At 39.9% G+C, this 22,819-nt stretch overlaps 1 protein-coding gene across 1 annotated transcript in view; it reads right to left on the reverse strand.

The window, feature by feature from the left end:
• ADGRG7 (adhesion G protein-coupled receptor G7) overlaps positions 1–22,819 on the reverse strand; it is a 974,993-nt gene that overhangs the window by 446,696 nt on the left and 505,478 nt on the right. Inside the window, exon 9 of the mRNA XM_044071646.1 lies at positions 5,587–5,747. Within this exon, the coding sequence (XP_043927581.1) occupies positions 5,587–5,747 (161 nt within the window). The remainder of the gene's footprint in view (positions 1–5,586; positions 5,748–22,819) is intronic.

Here is a 22,819-nt window from a genome sequence, read left to right on the forward strand (position 1 = left end):
TGCATAACAGAAGTGAATGCAGTGTCCTATCCATTTTGAAATTGTCTGCTTTGTGATAGGCTTTCCTTGTGATCCTGCAGCATAGGCTACAAACAGTTGCTCAGTTTTTCTGAAAGCTTTTGTTTTGTTCAAGTAGAATCGTAGCTGTCTGTGTATGTCCAAAGTGTGCAGAAGTCTCTCCCCTTTATTTTGGGGGTTTGGGTAGAGAGTTAGTAAATTAATGGTTTGGTTAAGAGTCACACTGGAAACCACCTTTGGCATGAATGTTGGGTTTGTCCTAAGAGAAACCCTGTCCTGGTGAAAAATTATGAAAGGTTCCACAGCCATTAATGCCTGTAACTCTGAGACTCTTATTGCTGAAGTTATTGCTAGGAGCAGAGCAGTTTTCTATGATAAGAATTTTATATCAGCTGTGCTGGCTGGTTCAAAAAGAGGCAGTGTGAGCTTTTCTAAAATAAAATTGAGATCCCAAGTTGGTATTGGTGCTCTCCTTGGGGGTCTTATGCTTTTTGCCCCTCTGAGGTACTGTCTTAGTAGAGGATGTGAGAAAATAGGAGGTTTCGTATTGTAATGAGCTGAAATGGCAGAGGCATGGATCTTAAATGATGAGAAGGATAGGCCTTTGTCCAGCATCTCAGTTAGGTATTGTAAAATCTGAGGTATATGTGGAACAAGTGGTTCGAGCCCTTGTGCCTGGTTCCAAGCACAGAATCTCTTCCATTTTTATGCATAAGATTTCCTAGTGCTGGGCCTCCTGGCTTCTAAAATGACATCCATAACAGCTTTAGAGAGAGGCGCAGTCTGAGTGGTTACATTATCTGCCATGCTGCCAGATTTAGGGTTCTGAATTGACTGTGCAGAATCTGATTGTTTTTTTGAGTCAGAAGATGAGGAATTTGAGGTAAAGGCCAGGCTGGGCCTTGAGACAAGCTCTTTAGGATTGGGTACCAGTGCTGGCGTGGCCAGTCTGGGGCAATCAGGATCATTTTTGGCCTCTCTTGTCTGACATTTAGGAGCACCTTGGTAAGAAGAGGCAGTGGAGGGAAGGCATAAACTGTCAGGGTTGTCCAGCTGAATGATAGAGCATCCACTTTCCATGCTTGAGAGTGACAAGTTCTTGTGCAGAATTTCTGTAGTTGGCAATTGTGAGGGGAGGCAAAAAGATCTATGTCTGGGCGTTCCCAGTTCCTTGTTATCATGCTGAACACCTGTGGATTTAGTTTCCATTAGAGAGGATCCATGAGATTTCTGCTTAGTTCGTCTGCCAGTGTATTTTTTGTTCCTGGCAGGAATTGTGCCTGCAGATGTACTTGATAGGTCAGTGCTGTGTTCCACAAAGTCATGGCTTGTCTGCAGAGGGGGTAGGAATGTGTGCACCCTTGCTTGTTTATGTACCACATAACTGTGGTATTGTCTGTCTTTATTAATAGTTGTCCTGGATGTAGTAGGTCCTTGAAAGCTGTCAGGGCATTCTGTACAGCTAGCATCTTTTTTTGATTGATGTGAAGATGCATTTGTTCCTTGGGCCACATGCCCTGAATACATTTTCCTGCCATATGTGCCCCCCAGGCATAATCCGATGCATCCGTTGTTATTGTCTGCCTGGCTGTGGGTAAGGTGAAAGGCTGTCCCTTGTTGTGGTGACAGGCCTGGGACCACCATCAAAACTCCTGTTGTAGGCAGGGAATTAAAGTTATGATTGGTTACAGGCTGTGGCAATGTTGAGTCAAAACACTTTTTAGATACTATTGTAGTTTCCTCATATGCAGTCTTGCATATGGAATTAGTAGAATGCAGGACGCCATGAAGCCCAGGGCCTGCAGAATTTTTGTTGCAGGGAGCTGGGTCTTTGTTGCCATCATTTGAAAGTAATGAGCCAGTTGCCTTTGTTTGTCTGGTGTGAGATAAGCCATCTGGGCAGTTGTATTTAAGCTTGCACCCAGGAATATTATCTCTTGAGAGGGCACTAGTTTTGATTTCTTTTCGTTTACTGTGTACCCTAGGCAAATTAGTAATCTTTTTACAAATGCCAGATGCTTTAGAAGAATGTCCTTACTCTCTGCTTGAATAAGGCAGTCATCCAAGTAGGGATATATTTGAATTCCTCTTTGTCTGCAAAATGCAATTACTGGTGCCAGGCCTTTTGTGAAGACCCTGGGCGCAGTAGATAAGCCAAAGGGCAGTGCAGAGAATTGGTAATGCATTGAGCCAGCTATGAATCTGAGGTATCTTCTGCAAGATTGTCTGATTGGGACATGCAGGTATGCCTCCTTGAGGTCCAAAGTAACTAGCCAAGCCTTCTTGCCCAGCATGGGCAGAAGTTGCTGAAGTGTTAACATTTTGAATTTTGGAACACCCAGGAAAGTATTTAGGATTGACAAGTCCAGTATTGGTCTCCAGGCTTTGTCCTTTCTGGGTACTAGGGAAAGTCTTGAGTAAAATCCTTGTCCCTGTTCTTGTTGTGGTACTCTTTGAATAGCTCCCATGTCCATGAGCGCAGCAATTTGTTTTTGTGCCTCTGCCCATTGGTTTTGTGGCAGGTCTGGCATACCTTTTGATTTTGGAAGGGTGTGAAAGTGGAACCTGTAACCCTGAGAAACAATATTCAGTACCCATTTGTCCTGGGTGATTATGTGCCAATTTTTTGAGAAAAGTGCTAGCTTTCCCCCTAGGGATGCTGCCAAAAGGTAAGTTCTTGGCATTTGTAGAGGGAAGTCATTGGGACTGTTTCCTATAAGGTTGTGATTCGTCTTCTCCTCCTTTGGGGGCTGAATCACCCCATTGTTTAGGTCTGTAGGAGCCCTGGGGCTGAGATCTGCCTCTTGGGCATCTGTATCTGCCTCTTTGTGGCCTGTCTGACACCAGAAAGGACCAATTTTTTGAAGGCCAGTTTCTGCTAAACCTAGGTGGTTGAAACTATAAGAAATACTTTACTGTCTGCATTGATTTTGCTTTATCCTCCATTTTCTTTAACACCTCTTCTACCTTAACACCAAACAAAATATCATGCTGTAGTGAAGCATCCAATAATTTTACTTTAACATGTTCAGGTAAACTTTGTTCTTTCAATCAAGCATGCCTTCGAATGACAGAGCCTGTAGCTGCGGCTCTACAAGAAGCCTCTAATGAATCAAAACCACATTGTAGAGTATGCTTTCCCACTTGTTCAGCTGCGTGCAATAAATCCTGCATTTCCTTACTGTCAGGACTTTCTGAGTTTGTAACCATTTTCTGTTTTAACAAGGACATGAGGTACTGTTGATATTTAAGCATGTGAAACTGGCAGTTTAAAGCCCTTACAGCTAAAGTAGCGGAAGTGTAAACTTTTTTCCCCATCTGTCCAGAACTCTGGAATCCCTATCTGAGGGGACAGGATTTTTAGCAGTGGAAGCCTTAACCCCTTTAGGACCCTGAGAAATTGTTTCTGGGTCTGCAGCAGGGTTTTTGTAAAGAAATTTATGAGAGTCAGTGACCCTCTAGTACCTGTCTGGCTTGACTGGTGCAGGGGATAAAGAATCAGGAGACAGACTGGATTCAGAGAAAACATCAACAACAATATCAAGCACAGGGGGAATAGCCAGAGGCCTGTGCTGAGGCAATAAAAGAAAGTCACTGAGTCTTTTCTTGGATTCTGAGTAATCCTGGTTCTCCCAATGGAAATGCTCCCTAATGGTGTGCAGGGTTTCCCCAAAAGAATAATCCTCAGGCAGACAGGTTGAAGGTATAGACTCTTCTGCATCAGAGTCCTCATAAAGAGGGAGAAAATATCCCTGATCAGAAGAGGAATCAGAGAAAATAGAAACCTGGTCAGAGGAATCATAGTCAGTGTCTTGCCTAGGCCTTTTGTCAGGAGGGGGATGGGAACCCATAAAGTAATTAGGTCTTCGGACATTTTGAGCATCTGTTTCTTTGGCATGGAAGACTGTTCAGGAGAATGCTGTACTTGCTTCCTTGTCTTTAATGGTGTTTTTGACTTTGCCTTGGCAGCTGTAGTGGACTTAATAGTAAGCTGTGAAGGTCTGAAAACACCCTCAGAAGCCGATGCCTGCTCAGTGGCTCCGGACCCATCTGAGGGAAGTTTCCGCAGGCTCAATACCTTGCGTTTCCACAGGCCTCGGTGTCTCCACATGGCTGTCGGATACGGCCTGTGGCTCTGAGGTAGTGGGTGTCAGGGGCTGCGAAAGTGCCTCACTGAGAACTGGCGAACCAGCGACTGGCCTAGAAGAGGCTTCGTCATCGGTTTTGGACCTCGGATGCCTGTCCTTTTCTTTGTCTTTGCATTTTTATAAATTCCAGTCGTCGGTTGTTCCGATGGCATTATGTAGTTAAACCTTTGCCCAAAATAATGTAAAGGAAAATCAAACCGACGTTTAATAGTGCGTTTGTTGAATCTAGCACAAAACCGACAACTAGTAACGTCATGGTCAGGGCCAAGGCAAGGAATACAGTAAGAGTGAAAGCCCTTATGAGGTATTTGCTTCCCACAAGAAATACAGTTATTAACTTTTACTGACAAGCAAGAAAAAGTTTCCCCAACGGGGTATTTAGCTTTATTGAAGACTTCAGTTCTGAAACTCAATTTCAAAAATCTCAGGAGTCGGCTGACCAGCACTTGCAAACTGCTTTTGCTTCGGGCAACGCACGGCAAGAAAGACTGAAGAAAATGGCATAGGTTGCATCTTTTATACCCCTGACACACTGTCAGGGAAGAGGCAACAGCAACCGACGCTGGACCTAGACTTTGGAACTCTGGCCGACTGCGGGTAGCCTGCCAGCAGGATAACCCAAGTGTAATGACTGCAACAGTGAAACATGATGAACATCTAGATGAATAAATAAAAAAATTATACACAAATGCTTTCTGATGTAAAAGCTGAAGGGTCTGTCTTGGTATTTGAACTGTGCACCTAATGCACATGAAGTCATGACTCAGCTGTGAAGATTTCAGCTATACATTGCTATATAGCTTTTCTTTACATTTAAGCACTGCTGAGCAATGCACCATGTCATGCAAACACACTCAGTTATGTTTAAACTTGAAAAAAAAAGACAAAAAAATAACAAACAAATTAAACATGAAATGAAAAATCACATTGGGACATTTACTTTCCATGCAGTACGGCACTCTGACAGTACAGAGGGTGTGTTACAGACACTGTAACACACCCCCTGTGTGACATAAATAAAAAATACAATCATAAGTGTCCAAGGACACTTTCTTTAATCTTCAAGTGCCATACGGCAATTTGACAGTATGGGGGTGTGTTACACATCTGCGAGCACTGTAACATACCCCTTAGCACTGATTCAGTAACCATGTACATGGTTTTCCCTCAGTAATGTGACATCATTAATATGCAAGGCAAGCTGCCGAGGGGGAGCTGCAGACATGGCCACCATACACCCTATGTAGGAATTATACTATTCCTACATGGAGTTTATTAAATCTGGAGGATATTTTCAAGAAGCATTTTCATGGTATTTTCTTGTACAGTCAATGATATATTCTTTCACTCACACAGAAGTGTACACAGAACAGTAGGTCCACAAAAAGAACTGCAGTAATAAGCTACTCTACTAGGTTACCTCGGCCCTGAACAGTAGTTCAACTTTGTTCAGTCTCCCATTAGTGATACTTCCAGAGACAATTCGTCTACTAAATGATTTAGTTTGTTCGTATTTTTTGGAGCTGAAGAATTTTGCATTTTGGTAGAGCAGAAAACCAATTCTTCCAGGTACTCCTTCCTCTGTTCAGGATGAAAGAAATGTATATTAGAAACATTATACAATAAGAGCATCAACAAATCAAACTCAGCATGCCTGAGATATATTTACCTCAATTTTACGTTCATTTCATCATGAAAATGTAATTCTCTGAATGTCTGATTAATATCTTACAAATTAATACCAGTTTTACTTCAGAAATATTGAACCATGAATGATTATTAGTGCTAGGAATCATGAAAAAAATGTTCTGCAAAGACGGTAGCATAACATTCTAGCAATAAGCAGCTTAAGTGGTGGATGAAGACTGAATTTTGCACACCAAATGTCAGAGGCTCATGATGCTGCAGAATGGAGTACCTCCATAGAAAATCATTGTTGGCAAGATGTGCCAGCAGTGATGCCCTATGGAGGCAGTTTTGTCCCTTCTTTCAAGGTGGTGTGACTGTGCAGTTGGTATGTATATAAATTAAGGAGGTGTTGGGGCTTGCCTCCCACAATGAGGGCGCAGGGAGCTTGCCCTCCTGCAAAAACACAATGTGTTTTTGGCAAGTTTTTTGGGGGAGGAACAGTTTGTGGATACAGAACCTTGGCAGGCTGAGCTTCAATGACTCATAGTGGAAGTCTCTAAGGAAGCATAAATTTACTTATTTTTTATTTATTTCATTTTGATAATGGGGTTAGTGGATTGGTTGACAGACCCTTTTCAGCCACAACACAGGCACCATGGTGCAAGGCACAAACCGAAAATTATGCATAGAATAAAGAATATACAGAGTTGCACATATACAGTAACAAAGCATAGTCACTACATTTCTTTGTTATTTACAATTATAAATGCAAGTGATATTATTTACACTGTGTACAATTAAGGCAGACATTCAACCACTAGTCATTTTATGGCTTTACCATAAATATGTCACTACAGTGTGAACTGCAAGGACTAGCCATTGTTATAGAAGCCAGGGCATTTGGTGTCCTTAAAAAGTTGTTCTTTTGAATTATTTTTAAATAACTGAAGCATCTCTTCCTGCTTCACTTCTGCAGGTAGCCCATTCCAAACAGCTGGAACTAGCACAGAGAAAGCTCATTTTGCTATGAAGGTTTTAAAATGAGGTCTAATGAGAACGATGCTATCTTCTTGGCTGTCTCTGAGTGTGTACTTAGACTGCTTGATTTGTAATTTTGTTTTCAAGGAGGACAGTGGCCCATTTTTAACAGCTTGAAGATTTGACAACTAAGCAGAAATGTGGCTCTGTCATTTACAGGTAACCAGGCAGAAGTTGATAATGATAAGAACAAATTTGCAGACTTTGTTTATAGTTTGGTATTTTGCATGTGTGTTTGTGTTGGAATATAAGATTATAAGAGGGAGCTCATATTTGATTTTGGGGATAAGTACATGTTTAGCTAAGGCATTACGAGATCTGAGGTGATTAGGTGTGAGATTCTATAGCATAACTTTACTCAGTGGAGTGTTTTGCTAATAATATTGTCAGTATGCTTTTTCAATGGAGGAGTAAGGTCCATGGTAATTCCTGGAATTTGTGTGTTCTGCTACAGATGGCAATCCACTATCACTAGTATCAGTAATAATTCGATCTGAGGATACAGATAGGTTTTGTGGCATGACAAATGTCATTTTGTGGCATGCCAATATAATGATATTAGACTTCTGGACTTTGATTAAGAGCATATTTTATTTGTCCAGAGACATAAATCTGTAAAGCTAGACTGTTGTTTCTGTTTAATGGTCAAGGTGTTTTTACATGATTCATGTAGGAAGGTATCATCTGTATAAAGGACCAAGTTGAGGTGAGGCAGATCAATGGATCTATCATTGACCAATAGGGAAAAACAGTGGTCCAAGGATGGACTCCTATGTTAATACTGTAATGTCTTCAGTCAAAAGGCAGGTTCCTAGATGTACTTGGAATGCTTTGACTTAGAAGTAGTTGTGAAGCCATCTTGTTGTATCCAGGCCAAAACTGAATCTGCTAAGTTTGTAGAGGAGCATCTGAGAGAAGATAAATTACTCTGCCCTGTTCAACAAAGTATATGTGTCTGACACATCTGTCACTAGAACTGGAGAAGGGGGAAGAAGTGAAAAAAAAAACAGTCTGCTGGCATTTCTCAGGGCTGCTGCTAACTACCAGCTTAGTTTCCTGATCAAGAGAGAAATTAATGGAATCTCCATATCCAAAGAGTATGCTGACTGATCCAAAGGCATAAGGTAACATTAGCTTGTCATAAATCCTCGTATTCCGAAAACTAGTAAGAAACTAGATGATACTTGCTGCAAAATGCTGTGAAAGTTGACTGCTATCAGAACAGATTGAACTGTTTTCAATGTCAAGCATCCTTTCATGAGTCAGAAAAGTGTCTATTGTGCTGCATCCAAGAGGGCTTTAGGGCAACACTTCTACTGAAAAGCAGACAGATTTCTCTACTTCTTGTTCATCAGGAGACAATAAAACCAAAGAACATTACTGAATATAGTAAACTCTTAGTTAACCTGCACCCATGGGGATTAATGCCGGATAACTGTAGTTTCTGGTTGCTTGAGAGTTACTATTAAAAATAGGCCCAACTAATACTGTACTCTATACTATTTGTTTGGTTTGACTTGTTCTCAGGTTGGGGAGAGAGGGAATTTATTCCTATCTTCCTTTTTAAAACTCTAAAAACATACGGTATGTTTCTGTAGGAGGGAAATAGAAAGTGCAACACATGAAAACTGTACTGTATTTCTTTGATTTTTTTTTTTGCCGGTTGCTTGAGTTCCAGTTAACTGAGAGTTTACTGTACTGTCAAGTGCTTCTGAAGATGTCACATTCATTGAGCTAAAATCACAGCATCAACTAGGTACAGGTCAATGTGAAGACTCTGCATTCTGAGGACCTCTGTATCTGGGGACAGGAATTTGAAAAAAAAGGACTGCACGTAGTAGTAACCTAGAAAGGGAGACTTGTTAATATTTCTGTCCATCTTGTGATCCAGGAAACCTCATGTGATTTTTAAAAATTACATAATTAAATCCAAAGTCATTATCCAGGTCTCTCAAGGTACTTACAGAATCAGGGACTGGGGAAACACCATTCTTAATTTCAACAGCTTAGTTATTTACTACCTTTTGAGAGATCTGGTATTCACTTCCATTGATCTTCTTTTATGATATAAAATAAATCTTGAATGATAACATGTTTTATATATATATATATATATATATATATATATATATATATATATATATGTGTGTGTGTGTGTGTGTGTGTGTGTGTGTGTGTGTTTGTTTGTATATAGACAGAAACATATTTTTATTGAAGAATATTTATAAATTAAAAACTATGCATACATATGCAATCCTTCTATCATCTAAGTTCCATACTGCCCAACTGCCTTATAACTATTTCAGATGGGCATGTGGCATGTCAGACTTTAGCACTGAGCCTCTTTCCATTGTCCATCTCTTTTTTTCTGACTCCACTTCATTGGAAATATCTTCCTTGTAACTAGGTTGTTTTCTGTCTCTCTCTCTCTTACATCAACATAGATCTCACTACCCCTGCACCCTTGCCAACCAACAGTTTATAGGACTGGAAACAGTTGCTCTTTATTTTCTAGCAGAGGTACACCCTGTGCATGTAGGTAACTGTACATTAACTCATACCACATCCTCATAAAGCAGCCTAACTCCACCATTCACTGTTAGGGAGATCAGATTAGCACTTTTTATGCTAAAGATTTGATCCTGAACTCTCTTTTCTCATACCTAACTATTTAATCCTTTATCTCAAACAGATTCTATTTTGCCACATTTGAGAGTGCTTATTCCTCCCATGCCATCCCCACTACTATCTAGCCAATCTTAATGCATTTAATGCCAAATCTGTCTGACAAACTGCAAAGTGGCCATGCCACATTTGGCTTGGGTCTCACCTATAGGTCTTCTATCAAGTCATGCTCTTCTCAGCCCACTTTCAATATGACTTGTCCTCTTATAGGTTTAGAGGTTCACAAGCCATTACTAAGACTGCAGCCAAATGACATTATCAAGAAGCTCAGACACAACACCCAGAAATGGTGGTATACTAATAATGTCTCACCATTAAGTAAACTCCACATATCCGTGGTTGATCACTGATCCAGTCTATCAAATTGTTTTTAAAAGATACTAGGGAAATTTTTAACTTAATCGGTAAGTTTAGTCTGTTTCAGAAATGGGGGGGGGGGGGTTATGATGGGCTATGTATCTGTTATGCAGTCTGGTGTTGATGTGATAGTGTAAGTTCAGGTCTCTGGGTGTTTCCTTTACAGCGTGTTTTATTTAGGTTACAAAGTTTAAAGACTGCAGGGTGATTCATAGCACAAATAAAGCTAAGACCTAATTGCCATACCTTTGTCTGTAAGTTGCAGAATATAGAATGATTTCCTTACTGCCACAGACACATGATGGTCCTAAGCTAGATTGCTGTCTCACATGTCCCCAAGTCACTGCCTACTTGGTCGACTCTTAGGGGTGTGTTGTCAATATGATAGTTACTAGGGGTGTCTGACTTCCTGAAGGATACTATTATGGATTTCTTGACATTAAGTTTTAGTCCATGGCTCTGACAACAGTTGTCTGTGTTAGCCCTTTTTGGAGAATGTTAGTGTGCTTGGGGGATTCAGTGACTCCTCCTAATTTACAATCATCTGCATATTTGGTCACCTAGAGGCCCTCAATGTTGCCCTTGACTTCAGAGAAATAGATGACAAATAGGAGCAGTCAAAGGGCCAATCCCTGAGTGACTCTGCTGGTGACTGGTCTCTTTGTATCGGTGGACTCCCAAATTCAAACTTCTTGGTCCTTTCTGTGAGACAGATGGCTATCCACCAGGTGACATAAAGGTTTATACCTAACCTCTTAAGTTTGTCAGCATTGACTGAGTGAGGTATTTTGTCAAATGTCTTGGCCAGGTCAAAGCAAGCAGCGTGAACTGTTTTTCCCTTGTTCATTGATTTGGTGAACTTCTCAAAGAAGTCATTCAGATAAGTAGGCATGACCTGAACTTGACAAAACCAAACTGTGTTGGATCCATTGTATGGAGGTTTACTATGTCATTACTGATAATTTCCATGATAATTCTTTGCATGGCTTTGCATATGAGACCAGTGAGACTTATGGGTCTGTAGTTTCCAGGGTCTGTAGATGGCCAGACTTTGTGTAGGGAGATCATAGTTGCTGTTCTATATTCGTGAGGCAGAAAGCTTGTTTGGTGGCTATGGTTAAATAGTGACTCCAGACAGTCTGGTAGGTCATTTTTCATGCTATTTAGAAGGCAGCCTAGGATACTGTTGGGGCCCATTGATGCAGTGTTCTTGGCCTTAGACACAGCACTGAGGACCTGTCCCTAGTGATAGTAGGGGGAGTTATATTTGGTGGTATTTCCTGAGGGGAGGCTTGGGGGGAGGGTTAAAGTTAGAACTGAATTTTTCTGCCAGTAGATTTGCTTGATCTTCTGGCTCGTATAGGTGGCTCCATTAAAAAATGAGCTCTGCACACAATCATGTACTGCCTTTGAGGTTGTGGGCATAGCTAAAGAATGCCTCCTGGTTGTTCTTGGTCTGGAAGGCCAAATTTATCTCATGTCTAGCTTTGGTAGACTGTCCTATAAAGTGTTTGTTTAGTTTGAGATTGCTTTAATCCTGATAGGTGCTACAGCTCCTAATTTCTGCCTTAGTTTTCTTTCTTCTGTTAGACAGCCTGTTGATGTTCTGATTCCACCAGGGTGGCTTGTTTTTGTACTTATTTGTGGTGGGTACAGCTGCCTCTATGCAACTATTAACATGCTTGTGTAGGGTTTCTGTAAACAATTCTGCATAGGTAGCAGTGCTCTCATAGTTTACAGGAACTTGAAATTTTAACAAGTTATCACTTAACAGTAGAAAGTTAGCCTTAGATTAGTTCTTAAAAATGTCAGTGTTAGCCAGGGCTCTGAGTTTTATTTTTACTTCAAATGAGACTGTTTTTTAGTCTGACCTCACAAGAAAAGACATTAAATGATTTACACCCTGCCAATACATAAAGGAGGTAACTCCACTGACATCTCCAATTTCAGGCCTATTGCAATCTTGCCTCCTTTCTCAAAAATCTTGGAAAAATGTATCCACAAACAAGTTATGCAATACTTACTTCAGGAAAACCTTCTTACACCCACACAACATGACTTTCACCCCAAACATAGTACCACTATTGCACTAATATCTTTCATGAATACCATATTTCTTGGTCGTGATAACAATAAACTGGTCTCCTGTCTATTCCTGGATCTCGCCAACGCCTTTGACACGGTCTCCCATCCTCTTCTTCTGACCAAACTGTCAAACCTTAATTTCTCTTCTTCTACTATTTCCTGGTTTTCTAGCTACCTCTCTGACCGCCAGCAATCTGTCAAATGGCTCTCTACTCTATCCACTCCCCTCCCAGTGAAGACGGGAGTCCCCCAAGGATCTATCATTGGTCCACTACTCTTTAATATTTTCACTAATTTACTACATACCTCATATCCCCAGTCATCCCTTATACAATATGCCGATGACTCAGATGTCATCACCATCTCTGACACTCCCTCTGACCTCTACTCTTCTACCCAAGCATCTTTTAGCTCTGTTCACTCCTGGCTCCATGACAACAAACTAATTCTCAACCCTAAGAAAACCAAACTCTTACTCTTTCTCCCTAAAAACCTTACAAATCTCAGATCTACTTTTACTATACTCTCCAACAATAACACATCCATCACAGCTAAATCTAGCTCAAAACTGCTAGGAGTCACAATCGATGACCAAATTAAATTTGATTTACATGTGTCTAATTGTATCAAAAAGACACACCAAAAACTAGGACTCCTTTACCACAACAAAAAGTACTTAACTAGCAAAGCAAAAATAACTCTCTTGCTTGCATACCTTATTCCTAGGTTATTGTATAGCGCTCACATTCTCATCAATCTAAACTCCTCACTACTAACCAAATTCAAATCAACCTACAATAAGGTGGCTAGATTTTCTGCTAACCATACTTACAAGTCACACCACTGTCTTTCCCTAAAACAATTAGACTGGCTTGAATTACCCCACCAGCTCCTCTTTCCTCAACTACAGATTATCCACTCAATCCTTTACCAGCACTTGTTCTGTTCTAGCCTTACTCCTATTATCTCTAAATATTCCCCAACAAGGCCTCTGCGTAGCTCTGACCAAGACCTGCTACAAGTACATAAACCCAAGACCAAAACTGGTTGCACCCTCTACAGTTACAACCCCACCATATACTGGGATAAACTTCCCTTAGAAATTAGATTCCTTAAACACCCTAATCAATTCAAAGCAGCCACTAGAGAATACCTAAAAACAAACTGGTTTTGCCACTGCACTCATCCTCCCTAAACTTCTTTCCCACACACCAATGACTCTTACTCACCTCCTCCCCTCCCACCCACACTCTCCCCCTATACAATTTCTCCCCTTTTTTCCAGTATCATCTCAGTAGCCCCCTTCGTTTACTAACCTATAATCTATTATTGTCTTTTTACCTCCTTTACTCATCCCTCTTCTGCCTCACTCTGTCCCTATACTCTCTCCCATTTTTGGAACAATACTAGCCAAAATGTTTGATAAATTATTGTTGTTACATGGATATAGAACAATTTATGTATTCTCTAGTAACAGATTAATGCTCTCCTCTTGGCATAGCCTCACTATCTGTAAAGATATACTAATATTGTATGTAGTTGGTGCACTCTTACTGATTTTCATATAATCTAATTCTCTTTTATAATTCAGTTGTATCTTACTGTGGAGCTTTGTTCCCCAGGTCTAGGCTGAAAATGAGCTACTAAGCTCAGGTGGACAAACCCGGTCAACAAATGTAAAATAATAATAATAATAAAATGATGGAGTGTTCAGCACTCTCCCATATTAGTGAGGACCAGATTGAATACATTTATGCCCCTGGTCAACATATTGACAATATGGGCGAGGAGTTTGTATTTACAAAATCCAGGAATCTCTGTGCCTGCACTTGTGGTGTCCTCTATGATTCCCACTGAATAAGTAATTAAAGTCACCCATGTATATGGTATTGAGTTAGATAGTGAGTGTTTCCAGTAAACTTAAATACATGTTAAGGATTTCCTGGGTCATAGAAGGGAACCTATAGCTTGCAAGGAAGTGATATGGGATTCTGTCTGTGATGATTTGAACAGGGAAAAGATCAAGTGTATCATCCTGTTTGACAAGCCCAAAGGTATATTTATTTTTGATGTAAATAAAGACACCAATACCATTAGTTCCTGCCTGTACAGTAGCTGTGTGGAAGACATTATAGCCTTGTACTGCCAGGTTGCTCTCCGTGGCTTTAGACCATGTCTCAGTGACTGCACAGATGTCAGCATTCTCTGGGGTGAGGAGAGCTTTTAAGGAGTGGAGTTACTTGTTTAGAGTTCTAGCACTGAGCAGTAACACCTTTAGATTTTCTTGATTTTGATTTGCTATGTTGGAAGTATTTTCAGTTTGGCATTGCCTAAAAATATTATAAAAACATAAACCAAAGAGCAGGGACCCCAGGTGACAGCCTTATAGGATACCACTTTTATAGTCCAAATACTCCCGACCCTAACAGTATTGGTATGTATTTTGCCAAACAGCCAGTTACCAATTCAACAAACTATTGGTTAGTGTTGAGTTGGGAGAAGTTGTCAATGATCCTAGCATGATGGATAGTGTCAAAGTACCTGGTGAGGTCCAGATAAACAATGTGAACTGTATGCCCCATAGCCATGGTCTCAGTAACCCTTTCAAAGAACTCAGCCAGGTTGAGCAGGCATGATCTGCCTTTTAAAAAGCTGGACTGTTGTGTACCCAGGGATACAAGGTCACCTATATCTTGCTTTTTAGTTCAGTTAATATATATTCCACAGCCTTATAAATAATACTAGTGAGACTAACAGGTCTGTAATTCTTAGAGTCAAAAGAGTAGCCACCCTTATGTACGGGCCCCACAGCTTCCATTCTCTTCTTTGTGGGGACAGAACCAGTGTAGAGACTCTGGCTGAAGAGCTGATGATGTGGTTTTGATAAGGTGGGGCTTTACACTTCTCAGTAGGCATTCAGGGATATTTTCAGGACCCACAGTATTATCGTTTTAATTTTGAAAAGTGCCAAAAGGACTTGGTTAAATTGATCTCAGGAAGAGAAATGTGTATGTGTTGGGGTGGTGGAAGGGAAGGAGAAAGAGAGACAGGGGAAGATGGATGGAGTAAATTTGAAAGATAATTTGTCTGAATGAATATTAGCAATGTCCTTGAAGTCAGAAAAGAAGATAATATTAGAGATAAGTTCAGTACAGAAATGTAGGTTACTTATAAGCTTCCTTACATAGGAAAACAAGGCCTTACAGTTGTCTTCTGAATGAGTTGCAGTCCTAAATTCACAGCTGGCCTTTTCATAATGGTAAGTTTGAGAGGCTTCCTTCCTGTAACAAAACACTATTTATCCATTGGATTATGTTAAAAGTTAAAGCATTGCTAGGAAGTGCAGTAACTCCCCTCTCCTCTGTCGTTTTGATATCTAGTCTTTTCTAAGCAGTTCTACCAGCTTTTTCCCTACCTGTCCATTTTTGTACTTTACTCCTCTATGATCCCTAGTTCTGTTGTGTGTGTGTGGGGGGGCAGTCAGCAACTTACTGCATTATCCGAAAGTGACAAGAGTGACCACCGTTGTACTAGTTTTAAGTCCAAGACACTATAAGTTTATTCTTCCTTCCCACTCTGAGTCGCATTAATTTTCTTTACTGAGGGGTTCACATTTTCTTGGATGGAGTTTTGTACAGAGTTGCCAAATACCAGTCCTGGATACTTGCAGTAAAAATACTACTGCATATTCCTCCAGACACCTTTGCCTCTGTTCTTTCCTTACCAAACTAACACACTTTTCTTTCTACTGCACCTTAACACTCTCAGGTTTATTGAATATGTGTATTACTTCTGCAAGAGTGTTTTGAATGTTTTCTGCTGAAAGAATAGAGTCAATGGCATACAAGTGAAACCATGATATGAAAGCTGTCTTACGTCCTACTTCATTTCAGAAAGGTCATACTGTACTAGTGGACTCCTCTATAACTAAGACGAACAAATCCAGCAAGGTAGGGTATCTCTATCTAGTCTCTCTTTGACCACAGTTGTGTATGACTGCTTGGCATACCCCCCACCCCCACCAATGACCTCCATTTCAGGATACTTGTGTAAAACATTGATCCAAGGTCTAAAATGTTGCCTTGAACCCCTCACATTTAATGTCTCCCACAAGAACTCCCACTGGACTGAACTGAAATTTTTTTTCAGCTTGAACAATGCAATGCCACCAGCATTGTTTAGTACCTTCTCCATTATTTCTTTATTTTATATGACATCTAAGAGCACTTACCAATTATCAGTGGCTTGCCACCATTTTATGAATTTGCAGTGACTTTCATGATGATAGACTGGGGCTCCTAACCCAATCTGCTGGCTAATATTTTTTCTAGAATCTTAATATCTGCATGTAGAGAAGGTTGTAACTGCTGGATTATAAAGGGTCTGGTCCCTCCTTTGATAAAATCAGGACTCTAGAGTTCCATTTTGAAATAGAGTTTTGTCAACTGACCTGTTCTGCAGAATTCATCCCATAGCACTATTTAGTGCATCTCCTCCCGACTATAGACCTCAACTGTGAATCTATTTTCATTACAGGCTTTATTGTCTTTCATAACCTTCAGAACTATGGGATTCTCCTTTAAAGGGATTTCACTAACAAGCATTACTTGTGAGTCTACATTGTCTTTGTAGCTTGCCAAAATATCATGCCAGTCCCAAATATGTGATGTTTCCAGACAATGTCTTTTATCTTATAAAATATTCGAAATAGCTCTTTAATTTATGCACAGCTCCTAACCAGCATGCCTTTCTCAAGGCATATAATAGGGATATTGTGTCTTTTTTTCCTTCAATACCTCTTCAGAAGCACTGCACATATCAATTCTTCTGTTAGTTACCAAAACTATGTCCAGTACATATTTTTTTGTACCTCCAGGTCTCCTCTGACACTCAATTCCAGCCCATGGTTCTCCTTGGCATGGTCAATACCTTCCCATATATCCTTTTAGACCCACACTAACCTGTCTTCTAGCTGGATAATGATGTCATCTGACATCCTTCTGTTATGGCCCTGCATTCCTATCAGCTTTCATCTGAATCCTTCTTTGATGCCATCCCATCTGACCTGTCTCAAGGAGGTCTACTTTCGTAGTTAACCATCAGGGCCTATCTTATGACTTCACTTAAAGTATCTCTAGCGCCATTACTTCTCCATGAGTATCACAGAGGATATCATTCTGTGGCACTGTCTTCTACTCCACATAAAGCAAAGTACTTTGTTTACTCTGTTCAAGCATACTTTGGATAAATTGATGGGAGACTGTAAATTCACCCCAGTTTAACACCCATGTCCCTTATGGAGAGGGGCAGCAAATAAATGTCCTAAGACATCCTTGTTCTGCCCAGTTCTAGGTTATTCCTACACAAAACACAAGGGCCAAAAAACTATCATAGGCTTATAAGGCTACACTAGGCTTCTGAAGATCATCACAGATTAACAGCCTTGTAAGTACCTATGAACTGTCCTATTTCCATCCTCTCTTTTGTCTACACCACCCTAGTTCTCAGTATCTCAATGAATGTACTGGGATTAAACAAATTACTCTCAAATATCGTGACTTCCTCTTCCATATTCATTGTACTGTATCTTGCTAAACCCAAACCAAAATGTTCACTTGGACTAAGTAGTTTCTAGTGAATGTATACTTCTTTTTGTCAGGGTGCCAACAGTTCTGAAAATGTTGTTAAATTATAAACTTAGTTGTTTGTAAAGATGTTGAAAACAATGGTAAGAGTTTTAAATTCCAAGACTTGCAAGTGCGAGTCCTGGAATAGCAAAACTGAGATTCATTAATTTGTACACCATTCTGTGTGAACAGCGAACATAAGTTTAACTCACACCTTCTTCCTCCTAATTTTAGTTTTCCTACTGATTTTCTTGCAGCTTTAAATGCATGGGGGATTCATAAAGGTTATGACAAAGTGTAGATCATGTACACTTAGTATAATCTTTCTCAGTGACTAAAAAGCACAAAAATGTGGTAGGGATGTTCTTGAATGCAAATTGTGTAAACTTAGTGTAGGTGTTATTAAATCTGGCCCAAGTATAAATGTGTGAAAAATCAGACTTATGTGTACTAAGGCCAAGATCTCTATATCTCAGATTATTCTTTTTCCTCCGAAGTATGGTGATCAATTTACAATAATGCCTCATAAATAATGGTAATAAACAATATTCACTGGTCTTGGCCTTTAATACTGACTCTGAATCTATTAAAATACTACTAAAATAAATGGAATATGTTAGCAACACACAAGGAGCTTGAGATGTTTGGCCCAAATTCTCTTTTCATATAGAGAAGCTTCCATCTTGAAACATTTCTTTAAGACAAACTCTTATGTTGAGAAGTGCTTTAATTATTGTTGTAAGGCCAGAAGGATTCACACATGTAGTTGTTGTAGCCTGTGAAGGTTTGTTGTTAATAGTCTCCATTATATTAGAATCAATTTGCAAAAACTTAAATCCAATTAACTTTGCTGAACAGACAAAATGCAACACTTTTTTGATATGGGAGAAAGCAGGTGACTTATAGACAAAATATGCAAACATAATTAAGGCCTTAAAAGTTAAAATCATGTCCTGTTTAGATATATCATTGCCAAATTTGTAGTGATTTAAAATGTTTTTCACAGAAATAAGTTACACTAGATTTAAAAGGAAGATGACACTGACAACACTGGTGACTTCAACAAATGCTACTGGCAAACTTTACTGAATGCAAGCAATGCATCAGGACACATTGCAACAATGCATATTAAATGTGTTATTACAAACAACAAGGCTTTAACATATTGTACATTTAGTGTGTATGAATTTTTTTTTTGCCCATTTTACCATATTTATAGTTGTCTTCTCTTCTACACTGTTGTCCTAGCACTACTGGAATGTTTACATTTTGTGACTTACACACTGGAACTATGTGTTGTCTTTAATTTGATAACAGACTTGAAGAAGCTCATGTTTTACAGTGAACGAGTTCACTGGCACATATTAAACTGCATTACTACTACACAGAGAAAAACTCTTTTTTTTTTTTTTTTACTTTTATGCCTGTAATGTCAGAGATCTGTTAAATATCTGTTAAATACTCTGCTGCCACAACTTATGAAAAGCTGACTGTGATTTTAATACTGTATTCTACTTTCCAAAAGATCTTCATTCTGGTCATGTGTAAAAATGAAGACCCGCCTTCAGTAAGCTCTTTGCTTACCTCTCTTCCTCCTTGGTTCCATTCCTCAAGGAATCTTTTGGACAAACAGTCATCTTGATTAGGTACATAAATGCCAACATCATGGATCTGTTGCTGACCAGTATGGGGGGACCACTGTAGCACCCCCACAGTGAGGTTTTCCCTGGTGAGATCTGACCACAAATCAGTCTCATTTGAAGTAACTATCACACCTGACCCCCCCCCCACCCACAGCAGCAACTGCACTAAAAAACTTCTCCAAAGCAGATTATAACCTCTTACAGGATGGTATAAATAGCTTCACTGCACGTTCCCCCTCAGATGGAACTGGCAACTATACCAAGTTCTACACCAATGCTTTATACAAATACCTGTACAACTGCATTGACTTGACCATACCTTATAGGATCAAAACAAGCTCCTCAAGGAAGAGCAAACCTGCCTGATGGACAACTGCCATTAACAGGCTTTAGAATAACAGGAAGACATTGCGAGTGAGCCCTAAACTGGAAACACTCCCTCCTCAGCTTAAACAAGCAAGTAAGACTTCTTGTGAAGTCCTCCAAAGCAAATTATGAATCCAAATTAGCTTTCTCAACTAAGGACAACCATAAGGCGTTCTTTAGTTACATCTGTAACCTAAAGGAAAGGCCCAGATTTGTGCCAAACTGGTAGTTAATGATACCACATATACTGAGCCTGTGGACATATCTAACCTGTTGGCTGACATATTCTGTGAAAACTTCACTCCTCTGTCCCTGCTACATGTACCCCATGGCATCCCTACCATCTGTCCCCTACCTTGTATCTCTCAAGAGCAGGTCATAAACGCCCTCTCCAAGGCCAAAAACACAGCATCTATGAGACCTGATAACATCCCAGACTGCATCCTGCATGGGCTCCAACAAGAATTAGCAACACCATTGGGTACTCTTTTCAATCATAGTCTATGGAAAACAGCCATCATTATTCCCTTGCACAAAAGTGGTGCTTCCACTGACCTCGGGAACTATAACCCTATTAGCCTGACTAGCCTTCTCTGCAAGGCCATGGAGCGAATCATCATAGACCTTATCAACAAAGATATAAGTAATCTCCAAAGACTTGACCCTACTCAGTTTAGATTTGTCAAAGGGAGATTAAGCCTGTTAAATCTGGTGGAATTCTTCAAGACAGTCACTAAGACCCTGGATGAGGAGAAATCTGTGTATATATCCTACCTAGACTTAGCCAAGGCTTTTGACACTATCCCCCACTCAGGCATCATTGGCAAACTTACCCAGCTAGGTATCAACCCTTATAGCATTAGATGGGTTGCTAACCTGCTCACTGATTGAACACATATAGTCAAAATAGGGGAATCCACCCCCAAAAGCAGACTTGTAAACAGTGGTATTCCACAGGGATCAGTCCTGGGACCTCTACTGTTTGGAATCTATTTCTCTGAAAGTACAAGCCAAAACTAAAGGTCTGCGGTTGACAAGGTTTGCTGATGACTGCAAACTGGCTGCAGTTATAGAATCTCCAAATGATGTCAACATCCAAACAAATGACTGGTGCCAAAGTCATGGCCTTAAACTCAATGCAAAAATGTAATATCATCCCTTTTGGTAAGAACAATGTTCCTGCTAACTACCACATCAATACCAATACCCTAAGTATACACTCAGTGGTGAGACCTGGGCACACAGGTTGACAGCAACCTTACCTTTGATCACCATGTTTCCACAGTGGTAAAAAGAGCATTCTATATTGCTCATCTCATAAGTAAGAGCATTGCCTCCAGAAAAAAAACTCCCTGCACTTTTCCCTCATCAGGCCAATAATTGTGTACAATACCTGTTTTGGTATGTACCTTTCCCAGCACCTGCAGTGGCTGGAGAGACCACAAAGGTTCCTCACAAGGAAACTTCAAGGTCTTCAGCATTTGTCCTATGTGGATCATCTGAAATCACTGTCACTTTATTATGTTTCATACAGAATACTCAGAGGCAATCTCTGTTTTGCATATAAGGCAATCATTGACCCTAGTTTACTGGAAATGCTGCATACCTGCAAGTCAAATGGTACAAGGGTTACCCGATCTAAAGATCTTAACCTGGTATGTGACATTAATAGAACCTGGTGGAGGAATGGATTTGTCTCCCAGAGATTGCTACACCTTTGGAACAGACTCCCACTTTATGTCAAACAGAGCACCTCCTTGGCCCTCTTCAAATGCAATTTGGACGATTGGATGGGTAATCATAAATTCACTCTGAGGGTTCCATCTGTGTCCCTCTTGGACAGGGGAAATAGGTGCTGATCATTGAAATATGGGTAGAACTTGGCTAGGCTTGTAAGGGCCCTAGGGCAATTAGTCTGGTAACTTCCTATGACCCTATGATCCTACCTTCCATCTTTCAGCCTGCCTAACCAAATGATCCATCTAGCATTTCCACTTTTCTTCATCTCATTGATTACTACCTGTAAACTTCTTCTGAAGAGAACTGACACCATCCTCTTACCACTTCTTGTTTTGTGGTCAAGTTCTTCCTAATGTTTTTCTTTTGTATGTGCTTTTTCTCCTTTCCTTGGCCTTCAACTTTGCTTCTTTGCTTCTTGCAGTAAAGCCATGTCCCTTTGAAATGTGTCAGTCTCTGGTTTACCCTTTTTCTCCTGTGTACTCATGATGTCCAATATTCCAGGTTATTATTCACAGAGTATCCTTTCCTGTATGACCTCCCTCCTCTGTGGTGAGTTAGGATAACTTACATGATTCCAAGCATCCCTTCTGAGCTATACCCACAGTTTCTGGACATGTGTCCACATAAGGACCCCTCCTCCATTCAATGTAATCTAAGCCAATTGACAACTATTATTCTGAAGTCCAACATACTGCTATGAATAAAACTATTTCTAGCTCACTCTTTTGCCTTTTAAGCTTCCTTTCTTCTACCTAAAGGCATGTGACTCAGACTTAGGTGACATTATTCATGTTGAGTTATTGAACTACCTGGCTATATCATTGTTCTATAAACACAGTGTGAATTAACTCTGCTAGTGAAGCCCAAACAATTAAATGTAAATAAAAACAGTGCTTCTCTAATTTCAAGGAAGAAAAAAAAGAGTGTACTCAGGTATTCATCTTCAGTGCAAGTCACTGAATCTCCTCTAGTACCTTTTCCAAAGCAATGTTGACACAAAAACTGATAAACCAATGCCACCCTTCTTCTACTGTGCTATTGCATTTTGTAGTGGTAATCCTTGCACATAAATACGTTTGTTACATTGTTTTAATAGTACAGCATCTCTGAGTGAAACACAATCTGTAAAGGATTAAAGAAAATAGAAACAACATTTGGAATAATTTAAGCACACAATAAATAATCCACATTTAACATTAAGTATGTATAATTAGAAATCTTTACCCTTCCATAGCTTGCCTAAGTAAATAACCACTATATTAGCTAAAAAATGGCTGGACATATGCTGAACAATTAGAAGAGTATAACCACAAATCAAACCTAGGATACATAACTGATATACATTACCCTTCATTTATTTTTAACACAACCCTTTTTGTACATAAACTGTTTCCCAAGACAACACTTTCTTCCCAGTACATATAAGCTCCATAAACTGCCCTTGTGCATAACACCAGCAGGGTTTTATATGTAACAAATATGA

This window comes from Protopterus annectens, chromosome 5.part0 (genome assembly GCF_019279795.1).
Source record: "Protopterus annectens isolate FY-2018-M chromosome 5.part0, PAN1.0, whole genome shotgun sequence".
NCBI classification, from domain to species: domain Eukaryota; kingdom Metazoa; phylum Chordata; order Ceratodontiformes; family Protopteridae; genus Protopterus; species Protopterus annectens.